At 44.4% G+C, this 12486-nt stretch overlaps 2 protein-coding genes across 5 annotated transcripts in view; both read left to right on the top strand.

Annotated features, from left to right (window-relative positions):
* LOC116840771 (putative oxidoreductase GLYR1 homolog) overlaps positions 1 to 5103 on the top strand; it is a 40950-nt gene extending 35847 nt beyond the window's left edge. The window contains exons 8-10 of the mRNA XM_032807937.1: positions 716 to 826; positions 939 to 1383; positions 1631 to 5103. Coding sequence (XP_032663828.1) covers positions 716 to 826; positions 939 to 1383; positions 1631 to 1830 — 756 coding nt within the window. The 3' untranslated portion in view covers positions 1831 to 5103. The remainder of the gene's footprint in view (positions 1 to 715; positions 827 to 938; positions 1384 to 1630) is intronic.
* A 777-nt stretch (positions 5104 to 5880) lies between these two features.
* Positions 5881 to 12486, top strand: part of LOC116840654 (AF4/FMR2 family member 4-like) — a 303805-nt gene continuing 297199 nt past the window's right edge. For all 4 annotated transcript variants that reach the window (XM_032807618.1, XM_032807615.1, XM_032807616.1 and 1 more), the window contains exon 1: positions 5881 to 6199. The gene's annotated coding sequence lies outside the window, so the exon portion shown is untranslated. The remainder of the gene's footprint in view (positions 6200 to 12486) is intronic.

Below are 12486 nucleotides of genomic sequence, written 5' to 3'. Positions count from 1 at the left end.
CCCGCGACTCCTTCGGCTCCCATCCCGAAATTTATCCAGGAACGAGAGTGTTGGGCGCGATGCGACGGCGGATTCGCAACGAATATTCGCGATCCACGCGAAGATCTGGGAAAACTCTGCGGCTGGCAATGGCGTCGTTTGCTGATGTGGCCGGTGCGACGAGAACGCTTCCTTCGTCGTATCGGAAACGGGACGGTTATGTGACGAACGGTACGACTCGAATGGCGCTCGGCTTCTCGCGGTGGCGACATCTGTCGGCGCCGGTTGAACTCACTCGTGACTGCACGGTCACGCGACAGATGCCGCCGTGGCATTGATTTTCGCTCCGTCGCGGGGAGAATTCCCCGCGTGGACACGAGTGAATTCTGATAATCTCGTTGAGTTCAATTTCCGATTCATTTATGCGAATAAGCGCAAAAATAATTTTACCGCAACGCGTCATTACTCGCCACATTAAAAATTAAACGGATTATAAACTAATTAAAATTATATTAACGGATTATAAACCAAATAAAATTATATTCGTTTCGCGATCGCCAATGTTCAAATTGAAAATGCGCAATATAAATGATATCAAAAGAAAGCTTTCAATGAAAGCACAATGTTTCTATTTGCATAATCAATTAAATTAAACGTACGCGTTACGACATAGGTAAAGCAAAATGATATAAACGAATAGAATAAAAATAATTCGTACCACCGTTTTCCGTTGCAGTGTGTAGATTTCGTAAAAGCGGGCGCCGAGCAAGGTTTGACACCATCCGACGTTGTATTGGCAGCTGACATCACTTTCTCCTGCGTGGCCGATCCGCAAGCTGCAAAAGATGTAGGCTTTCAAACTTCTAAGAAAATTTCTCGAGGATCATATTTGTCCTCCGACGTGATCCCCTTTATTACGCGCTCACATTCCTACGGCGCTAATTGAAAATATTTTCTAGATGGTGTTTGGCAATTGCGGCGTATTGACGGAAATAACATCCGAAAAGAGCTATGTCGAGATGACGGGTATAGACGCGGAGACGTCTCAGGACATCGCCGAAGCAATTAACGGTAAAGGGGGACGTTACCTGGAAGCGCAAGTGCAGGGCAGCAAAACGCAGGCTCAAGAAGGAACCCTTGTGATCCTGGCTGCTGGAGACCGGTCACTATTCGACGAATGTCAATCTTGCTTCGAGGCTATGGGCAAGAACAGTTTTTATCTTGGCGAAGTAGGCAATGCTTCCAAGATGAACCTTGTGCTTCAACTTATGGCCGGCGTGACATTGGCCGGCCTGGCAGAGAGTATGGCACTCGCGGATCGTGCTGGACTTCAGCAAAAAGATGTTTTGGAAGTTCTCGAGTTGACATCCCTAGCGTGTCCCGCGATTCTTGACAAGGGCAAAGGTATATTGATGAATCAATCCCGCTCGTACTCTGGAAAAAATATGTGAATGAATTGTTGTAACGATAATTGGCGATAATTATGATAGCTCTGGTAATTATTTATTTTGTTAATTCTAATAATTTCGATAATAATACACAATATTCCACAGAGAAAAAGAAGTAGTTTTATCAGATTGCATTTAGTAGTTAGCGAAATGTATTAAAAAAAGCACGTGATTAATGTTACCTTTAATGTTTTATTCCGCAGCTATCATCGAAGGTGGCTTTCCCACTCAATTGCCCTTGCAACATATGCAGAAGGATCTGAGACTGTCCTTAGGCATGAGTGACCAACTGGAGCAGCCCTTGCCGTTGGCCGCCGCAGCCAACGAGGTCTACAAGCACGCTAAGCGTCTCGGATACGGTGAACACGACGCCTCGGCCGTTTACATCAGGGCCAGGTTCTAACGCAGTATGCCTGTGTCACCGAGCTTTCGCTACGTCATATTTATTGCGATACCTGACGTTGTTTCCCGCCGCTACACAAAGCAAAGAGGGAGAGAGAATCGCAATGCGTGCTTTAACGAGATATACCCGTTTTGGTACGATTTAGCGATGTATACGCCGCCACATTTATACGCACGTTACGTGAAATGTTTTGAAGAAATAGCGAGTATTTTGGGCAAAGTTGGACAAGATATACAATAGCGTTGAATCGTAGGAGAGTTTTGTCGTCGCGCGTTCGAAAGAAAAAGTGTTGTTGCGTAAACACGCGCCAAAGTAAATTACGTTAGTTTTTATACCCTCTAACGTCTTCCACCTTAAGGTGGTGGTGCTGGCGATAATCAGTTGAATGTGCTGGCGATAATGTTGATAAGTAGTAATAGCTGATATCCTTTACTCTTCTCTTTTTAATTAATTAATTCTTCAAAAGTGTTCGCTGAAGAGAATAAGAGGGTGAAAACATTTCCCTTCGTGCGCGCGAACGAAAACATAAATGTCAAGTTTAATGAACGGTTGAAAGCTCTCTAGAGTCGCGTCTCGGCTTCGATCGTGCGAGAGACGCAGGCCTTCGGCTCGGTATCGAGAGATTCGGGCGTAACGAAAATATATGTGCCTTACGATACCGATCGAAGGGAGGCCTTCTTTTCCACGCTGACTTAGAAACTGGCTGGGGGACGGCGGTTGACAAATTACATACACACACACACACACACACACACACACACACACTCACTCACTCACTCACTCACTCACTCACTCACTCACTCACTCACTTACACACATATGTACTCACTTATACACCGCATCGACTTGAGACTATCTTAATAACTACGATTGACTTAACAACGGAGACGTCAATGATGATAACCGCAGGGATACGGAGATGCGATACACTTTATGTGCAATCATAAAGTTTTAATTCGGGCACGGGCAAAAATGCCCGGCAATACAGTAGAAATATTCACCAGTCGAAGGGGTTGGGTAGCCACTGGTCCACCTACGGGTATCTTTATCATCGTACCTCACAATTTTTACTCAGAGATAACGGTTGTTTTGTAGACGCATTTTTATTTCGGACTTTATACAACGAACAAGAAATGAACGATCGTATTCTGCGTTAATTATCAGTTGGCGAACAGGAAGAGCGAAGTGAAGAGTAATTACTTTCTTTTTTGTCCTGTAGATAAATCGGCAAAACACATGATAGTACACTCCTGTCGACGAATACGTTGACACGGCATAATCCTTCCGAAATATCGTCACAAAGTTATCCAAGTAGAGCGAAATACAAAGTAAAATGTGAAAAATTAAGATAAATTTCAAATTATTTGCGCTCTTTGAGTTAAATCATTTTTGCTAAATGTTACTATATGACAAGACAATTAGTAGCGCGGGAGAATTAGCAATGGAACAATATTGAGAATAAAGCTTGTGAGAGGAATTACTAATAATAGTATATATTACAGAGTTACACTAATAATATACTAAACCACTTAATATTACTTAGTATATTATAAAGTGTCGTATTTTCCAAACATTTAAAATTCTACGAATCATTTATAATCGACTTTCGTCGGAACCTTATAAACAACAGAAATCACTATAACTATTTATATGTTACTGTTAATAAGTTCCTGAGCACCTGATCTTGTCACAGCGGGAACAGAAACAATATACTCATAGGTATTTGTTATGTTTTAGCCTATCCACTCCTTCACCTCACACTCGAAGAAAAAGAGACTCCAAATTGTAATCGAAAATTGTAATCAAAACTAATGAAACTTTATTTGCTCTCGAACTTTCTTTTTAAATCCCAGTGTTGTAGCGTTTAGTATACGGGGTAGTTTGTTTCCTATAGAAGCATAGTTGCGTGTTTGGCGGACATTGACTTTACAAAACAATTCTCGGGACGATCACCATGATACATATGGCGCACTCTCTTTCTTTCTCTCTTTCTTCCCCGCCCTTCCTCCCTTTCTTTCTCTCTCTTTCTTTTTCTTGTGAACTACGATTATACGATTTTCGTCGCAAGGAAGGATCCTCGACGGGAAAGGGAAACTAAGTGGAGCTTCGGTTCCGTTTACCCAAGACGGCTGTGTGAGCCTCATAGATGATACGCCACACGAAGTCGAGAGCGACCGGAGAGCCGCGCGAGATTTGGCTTGTGGAGGAGACCTGCGGTCGAGTTAAGCACACGAATTTTCCTGTTCGACATTGACACGGAGGAGAGCATATCTGACGATCGTAGACGATTTTTCGCGGGAAGATTTTTCGATTTTCGAAATTTCAAAAAGAACGATTATTTATATTCGAAATCAATTTCCGATCGTTGTTTGTTATTTTACGCGATTTCATTTCGAAAAGATATTTTGTAAACATTGATTTTTCAGAGTTTAATGAATAGCGTGTATATGTTGCATTTGTAGATTGTTGGATCTGTCCGCAATCTGGTAATTACGCGACACTTTTAAATTGTTATCTGTAAATCATTTTTTTCACTTGTAGATAAGACAAATTATATGTCGAGTTGTTTTGTAGAAATTGTAGTTTCTCGGGAAGAAAAGAGGAGGAATATATATATATATATATATAGCGATTGTGAATGTGTGTGTTGAATATAACACGCAAAAGCAAAGCAAATCCTCTTGTAAATGAAATGACGCAGTAACGTCACGACGCTAAGTACGTAAAACTACGGTAGGAAGGAAGCTGTATACGGTAGAGTATACTTTAGATACTTGACCGCGATGGATAAATATTTTTCACAGAGTCAAACGGAAAATCGTGTTGTTCGCTCGACGAGGTCTCGAATTTGTAAGCGTGTGGGAAATTACGTAATGTATAGCTGAGATAACAGTGGTATGTCGCCATATCACATACAACAACATGTAATTAGACGTACACAATCAGCAGTAAATAATAATAAGATTACAATGGTACATTGTATGCATACAAGCTATAAAGCCCTGGCATGGGTGGAGATAGAAAAAGCAAATATTAAATATTCTACAACAAGCATAAAGAAAACAGAAAAGAAGAACATATGCATTAATTAGTAAATGTTAAGTTTACTAAAATGGAGAAACAGATTAATAATAGTGATGTGGGAGGAATTAGTATGAAAGTGCGACCGAATGAATGAGAGTGTACGTCATGTGTGTTACGTCAGCAATAGACGTTATATGTTTTTGTCACGAACACATCGTTTTTTGAATAAATATCTATTTGAACTATGAAGGAATCTCTCTTTCTCTATCTGTCCTCTAGAGAGGGAGCGTATCATTACTCCCAAGCATTTTTGTACTATCACCAAAAACGACATTTTGCATCTATTTAAGCTTGCATAAATTTATGCTTGAAAGTTTGTATGTACTATATACACTATAATTGCATGTAGATATATTGGAAGAAAGGGTATTTTATTGTATTTTAAATAAAACATTAATTTTGGAATACTACCAACGTTTTATCTCATCAACTTGGCACTTTTTTTTACACCCAACTGAAACTGCAAATCAACTTGTCACGCGCGCGCCCGCGCGTTGCAATTTATCCTCCGTGTATTTATCTCAAACTACTGAGAGACAAATAGTACTTGAACAGTTTATTTCTGGGATATAAAGTTTATTTATGTAAGTAAACTTGATATCTCTCACAAGTAAACGTTCAAGTATTTCTTTCTTAGTGTATCTATCTGGCAGAAGATATCGATACTTTCTGGCAATCGGGATATTGACAGTCATCCCGGGTTCGTTCTTACGCACGCGCCTGTTTCTCAGCGCGAGAGGCGCGACAAACGCCTTCACCAATGCGTATCTTACATGTGCCATGAGAGACAGAGAAAGAGAGGGAGGGAGGGAGGAAGGGAGAGAGAGAGAGAGAGAGAGAGACTCAGAGTGGGGATACCGGTGCCAAGCGGGGCAGAGGAGCGGCATCGCCTGCGAAGGGAAAGGGGAGCGCTCACCGTCTGATGACACCTGTGGCTCGACCCCTACGATCAGTCCAGCCGCGACTGTGCACGCGCCGTCTTATCGCGTGGTTTTTACATGTCCTCGCCGCACACCCATACTCGTGCACGCAACGCGCTGTCACATACACACACTCGGTCACGCTCGGAGGAGTGCGCGCGCATATCGGCCGTGCCGTTATCGTGACGAACGCGAGTGCACACGTGCGACACGGAGGACGTACCTCACCACGTGCGACTGTCATCCCAAGTGTCATCGATCGATACGACGATATCAATCGATCGTTCAACGGGGAGCAACGTGCGAGGAGAAGGAGGGGGAGGAGATAAAAAGAGAGAGAGAGAGAGGGAGAGAGAGAGAGACAGGTATTTCTCCAACGGGAGGAACGGTATTCGGTTTCGCGTGGCGTGCCGTAGCGAGGATCGAAACCGGTGTAATAATTTTCCTAAATACGGGATTTCGGTGCCAGTGGCACGCGAAGGTGATCGTGTCGTTCTTTCTCGTGTATCCGTGCCATCGGAAACCCAAAGCTCGTTGAGATATTACGTCGCTTTCGATCCACGAAGACGGAGCTGTCGCGCGCTTATCTTCACGTAGGGGTCACTTTTTTTTTTCCAAATACACACGCAGCATCGGAAGTCGAGTTCGGCGGAGGTGCGAAGCCCGAAATTCGCGAAGAAGGAGCGGTGATTTTCTCGCGTCTGAGTCCCGTGCAAACCGCGTCGACATTGTAAGCGACATTAATTCTGGTGTGCGCGTTCTTCTCGTCCGTGTCGAAAGGAACGCCTCGGACGGCAGCCTCGTCGACAGCTGACAGCTGCGACTGGCCGCCGCGATTATCTCGGAAACCCGAAAGTGCTCGATCGTCGCGGATACGCCGTCGAGCCGAGGCCGATCGCGGCGCATGTAGATCCTAGGAACAAGGTCGTCGATGTGGAGCGTTACTTTCTAGACGGCATGGCGTTTCCGACGGAACCGAGAATTACCGAGAGCCGTCCGTTCCATGGAAACGCATCGTACGTATGCGCGGGCTACCGTTCGAAAGTTCGTGAAAATTCACGATTAACTGTCGGCTGCGATAATAATCGATCGACGTTCTGTAATTATCGAGAGAGAGAGAGAGAGAGAGCAAGGGAGAGAGGTAGATAAATAGATAAATTTATTCTGCGCTCTGGGAAAACTTCCTCTCAAGGGTATCTAAATAAAAGAGAGAAAAGAGAATATTACAAAATAATATAAAAATGTGAAGAGAAGTATTAAGCGATTAGAAATGTGAAAACCTAATTAGTCGGCAGAATTCCAACATAAAGATACTCATATAGCTTGACTTTGAATGTGTTAAAGCATTTAAGGCTACGTTAAGCAGCAAGTTCTATAAACAGGCGGAAGCTACATTGATAAATAAAAGAGAGAAAAGAGAAAATTATAAAATAATATAAAAGTATGAAGAAAAGTATTAAGCGATTAGAAATGTGAAAACCTAATTAGTCGGTGACAGAATTTCAGCATAAAGATATTCATATAGCTTGACTTTGAATGTGTTAAAGCATTTAAGTTTACGCTAAGCAGCAGGTTCCATAAACAAGCTACAATGAAGGATCTATTAAAGGTCTCGGTTCGGCAATACGGGAGAGCGAGCAAAAATCTGACGTAGCTCTAGCCTTCTTCAGAAATTTATCCAGTCTAAAGCTGTAGATCTCATATCATAGATTAGGTATTTGACACTTAAAAATACTAAAAAGCAAGCAAGCAGAGAGAGAGGTGAGAGGCACGCAAAAGCATCGATTTGAAAACTTTCCATTGCTGTATTAATTTATATAACGTTATTTCTTACGTCGTGCAACACGAAAAGCTTAAATTAAGGGGACATATCGTGCGCGCGGTGCATTCTCGTATTCCGTTTGCTGATAATAACCGTGAAATTTGGTCTTGCGCGCCGCGCGAGCAGAAGGTCGCGACGTTTATGACAACCTCTCGCGCACTCGGCGTGAATCTTCTTCTCGCGATAGTACGTTTATCCTCGTAGCATCGTTCGTAGCCGAGAAAACGGAGCGCGGCCCGCATACCCGTCAATGCGAGACGGAGGCACGTTTCGCTCGCGACACGCGCAAGCAAACGGGGGACTTCGGAAATCCCGTTTACGGCAGCGCCAACGGCAGTGGCGATGCTGACGACGACGATGACGATGTAGCGCGTATCAGCTATACGATGGTGGCACTTGTTTACGTGGAATTTTAGTATCGCCGCGCTGTGTGTCGATATATCTCGGTCGTCACCTTCGACTTTCGTCGACCGCGCGTAACGGAACAATCTCGTTTACGGCACAACGGAAGTTGTGCCCTGTTAACCGTGCGACAACTTCGTTGTCTCGAAAGAGCGAAATGTTGATCGCGTCTACAATAGTCCGCCGTGCTATAGCTACGTTCATCGTGGAGGAGGTGAATGGGGGCCACGGGGGAGGGAAACGCGCGTTCGTGCGGAGTATCGGTCGATGAGGAGATCTCGGGGAAGAGGCGAGAGGTGCGAAGCTGGTTGTGGGGGAAACAGCGTGGACAGGATTACGATGGCGACGTCGAGTCGACGTCTGGTCGGATATCTCTCTCTCTCTCTCTCTCTCTTTGCCTGGAGTAACACGGAGCAGAAAATTCATCTCGACTCGGGCATCCCTCCCCGGAGATTAACCCTTTCCGGCCGAACGATTTCAATCGCGATCCACGATACATTGTGTGTGTCCCGCGCGAGGAAATTTGAGCGCGATTCGGAAACAGCTGGGACGTTTTCTTCGAGAGATGCAATGAAAAATATTCCTTTCGCAATATCTACGATGTTAGACAATAATCATCACGATACGCGATAGCTAATAAATGTTTTATGGAATTTAATTATTGAATTACTAAGATGTGACACAGACATAATTGGCAGATTGAAAAATATTTAATTACTAATTGTAGTTATTGAATTATTGACGATAACACGCAGACATTGTTGAATCGTAGTTGCAAGGATGTTGAGGAAAAACCGGCGTTCGATGGGGAAATCGGTTAGGTAGACAGGTTGCGTTCACGCTAAGTGGAGTCTCGTCGTCGTCGTCGTTGTCGTGCATTCCAAGACGTGGATTCCGGAGCGGTTTTCTTTTAAGAGAGAGGGGACGAGAGAGAGAGAGAAGTGGAACGCTTACGGTACTGATTTTCCAGCGAGTACTTAACGTCGCTCGATTCTTTCTTTTTACCTTCTTCCAGTTTTCGTTTACGCAACCAGTGAAGGTCTGCCATATGGAACGAGATATGCAAATTATGAGCAAAAGAAAATCACCGATACTCTATGGCATTTAATTTATTTGTTTATGAAGCGGACAAAAAGTGGACACACACACACACACACGCATTCTCTCACGAACACGTGTACGAATCAATCCTGTTTTTTCCGAGATAAGATAACAAAAGAAAAATGCAGTCTAGGAAATCGTATTCGCCCGTAATTCTAATCTAACCGCGCGCTTCTAGAAAAGGGAAAAGGATGCTTGGAACAGCAAGAAGGAGAAAGAAAATGATAAAGAATTATTTTTATCTCCGAAATACGAGACAACGCGTACCTTTTGTTGCGTTTCCGATCTTCGAGCCTTGGACTCGATATTCTAATATACCGAGTATTTGTTTTTCGTTCACGCTTAAGCCGGCATGCTAAATTAAATGCGCGGCCTTGGCATAGAAGAGAAAAATGAACCTCGAATATCCTCGTGCAACATTACTGCGCAGAAACACAGCACGTACTGTACACACGGTGTCATGGGTGCCCGAACATTCCCTGGGTTGAGAGTTACACGATTTACGAATAGAACTGAAAGCATCGTATAATTAAAGCCGTCGTAACCCTACCGTTATAATCAGAGTTGTTTATACGATTTTCAAGCTCAGGCGTGTAAGGCTGAAAATCCTACAGCTCTCGATCTGGTAAGTGCTCGGGCGCCCATGACGCCGTGTGCACGCCTGTGGAAGGAGCGAACGATCGCGAACGGTGTCTCGCCGTAATCCAGTGATCGCTTCTTCCACGACAATGCATTACGCAAACGCGCGCGGGGTACCATTAACGCTCGGTGAAAATAACAGCGGCGCGCTGCCGGGGAAAATAGGGTACCCGAGATCGGCGGATCGAGTGGGCGCTCGAGTTGCACCGTCAATAAACTCGCATCACGTTTTGACTCGCTTTTAGTCGCGTAGAGACGGAAAAAGAAGAGAGGCTGGGAGAAGAGAGAGCGCGAAGCGTCGGCCGATTCGCTGTTTAACAAATCGCTCGAAAATGTCAGCGACTCGACGAGTAGGTCGTTTGCCCTTGCGATGCCGGATACTTTCGACTTTGGCCGGTGAGAATTACCTGCTGCTTATGTCTCTCCCTCTCCTTCTCTCTCTCTCTCTCTCTCTCTTTGTGTGTGTGCGCCGGTTCTCGCTCGCTCGGTCGCGTGTGTTTCCCCGCCACACGATTACTACGACGTAATTCTCGGTGCTCTCGTTTCTCGCATATCTCCGTGAGTGTCCCGCTTTTGGTACGCTTACTCTCTTTATTCAAGCCGCAGATTACGCGCACCCCGCACGACCTCTCTCGGACGGGCTTTCGGCCAATTTACGCGCGCATCGCTGAATCCTTCTCTCTCACGTAAGTGAGACGCGCAATTATCGGCCGTTGGAAGATCTTCGGATAGTCAGCACTTACTCTCGAAATCTTTCGAATCCGCCTTAAAACGTGAGTGAAAAGTGGCGATATTTTCACTCGAAGTGATGGTGAAAATATCGCCGCTTGGAGTCGTAAGAGTGAACACTTCACTCGAGCTTAAGGCGGATTCTGACTCCATATGTGCGAATATTTCGATCGATTAAAGTATATATGTTTTTTGTGACGGTGGAGCGTGTCAGAGATTCATGCTTTAAGATATTCACTCGACGACTCAGAATGGAGGATATGAACGAAAAATATTCAACTTTCGGTGGTCACTTTATAGTTGAGTGAAATTGCACTCCGAGAAATTTAGAGAGTATGAGTACCGAATTTGGAGAATTTGGATCGTTTTCGTCTCTTACCTAGTTTCCAAGTGATTTCAGAGACTTTTTCGAGACCACAGGTGCACGCGGGCCCACCGGTTGTTTTTTTTATAGTTTGGCAACTTTGTCGCAATGTTTTTAACTCCCGTCTCTCTTGGGATAAAGTGGCTCTATAACACACTATTTTTAATTCTCCAAATTCACAATCTCACACACACAAAGAGAATGTTCATTCTCTTTAACCATTCTTTGACCTAAATTTCTCTTTACCGATTTTACACGGATGATATCGAACAAAAAAAATTTATAGGTTAAAATTAAACCACTCGACACATGTGGTGAGTTCTAGCAGACTCGCAAGTATCGTTGCTGACTGCTAAGAAAGAGGTTATCCGGACTTACGGATCTCGAAATTTCCAATTCTTCGCACAAGTCGATAATATAGATCATACTACGTATCGATAATCGAAGCTTGAATGACGAAGGAGCTTCGAAGATGGCGGTCGAAATTCAGATATCGATAGTCTACCCATGAATCCCCGTTTCTTTGTGTGCTTTCACCTGCTACGTCACATTTCACGTAACATCCGCCTCAGTGGCGAAGCCATCCGAACAGAACACGGGAACTGTGCGCAGGATACGGTAAAGTCGATCGCGGGACTCTCTCGGCATAGCGTGAACGGTAATTCGAGCACGCGGCGATGCTCCGGGCGCGCGGAGCGAGCGAAGGAAAACGCGGTGAAAGTGCACAGAGACGCGGACGAGGCAGCAGAAGCTGTGGGAGAAAGGAATAATTACGGCTTATGACACGAAGTGTCGCAACGTGGAGATTCCTTCGATCTGGTAAGGTGCGCGTACGTGTTTAGGTTAGCCGACCGAGAGGGATAATAGGTCTGTTCGTGTTGCTTGCACTTTCGACATTTTTACAACATCCGTTATGGCTTCTCTTTAGAAAGAAGAGGACTCTCATTGGGTATCGGTCATCGCGCGGTCTGGTGTAAAAGTATCGAATGTACAACGCAAACAAACGTAATGCTCGATGCGCGTTCAACAGAAAACACGCTCGCGCCGCATAGTGTCTCTTTCTCGCGTCTCGGTCTGTTAGACAATATTGTCCGGTTAACGTCTAACCGACTAATCTAGCTCGGCTACGCCGAGATTACCTCATCGCGCTTCTCTTGTTTACGCGTTTGCTTTATCGTGCGAACATTAAGATAAACAAGTAGCTTCATGCGCGTCTCGCTGTACTTTATCGCGGTTCGTAACGGTGACGCCGATTTAGCGCTCTGCGTGCTCGCTTAACGTTTATGGCGATATTGTGATCCACACGGCAACAGCGATCGGATGGTATTAAGGGCTCGTGTTGCGTAACCTCCTCATGTATTCCTTCGAAACGCTGTAGTCGCGCTGATAAAGAAGTGCTCGTTTCGAGAACATCGCAGGGGAGCATGAGAAATTCGTTAGTTAATTGCGATCCGCGCTCGGTAGGTGCCTGAAGAGTTTATTCATCAGGTATGTATTTCCAGGGCGCTCATAGATATTTTAAATGGAGCATCAAGGGAGCTGTTATTTAAAATCACTATTTATCAAGCAAAATTACTTAAGTTTTTATATACGTT

The sequence above is a fragment of the Odontomachus brunneus genome, unplaced genomic scaffold (assembly GCF_010583005.1).
Source record: "Odontomachus brunneus isolate Ranch 3 - 2012 unplaced genomic scaffold, Obru_v1 Obru_scaffold_011, whole genome shotgun sequence".
Lineage (NCBI taxonomy): Eukaryota > Metazoa > Arthropoda > Insecta > Hymenoptera > Formicidae > Odontomachus > Odontomachus brunneus.
This window is presented reverse-complemented; position numbering and strand designations above follow the sequence as displayed.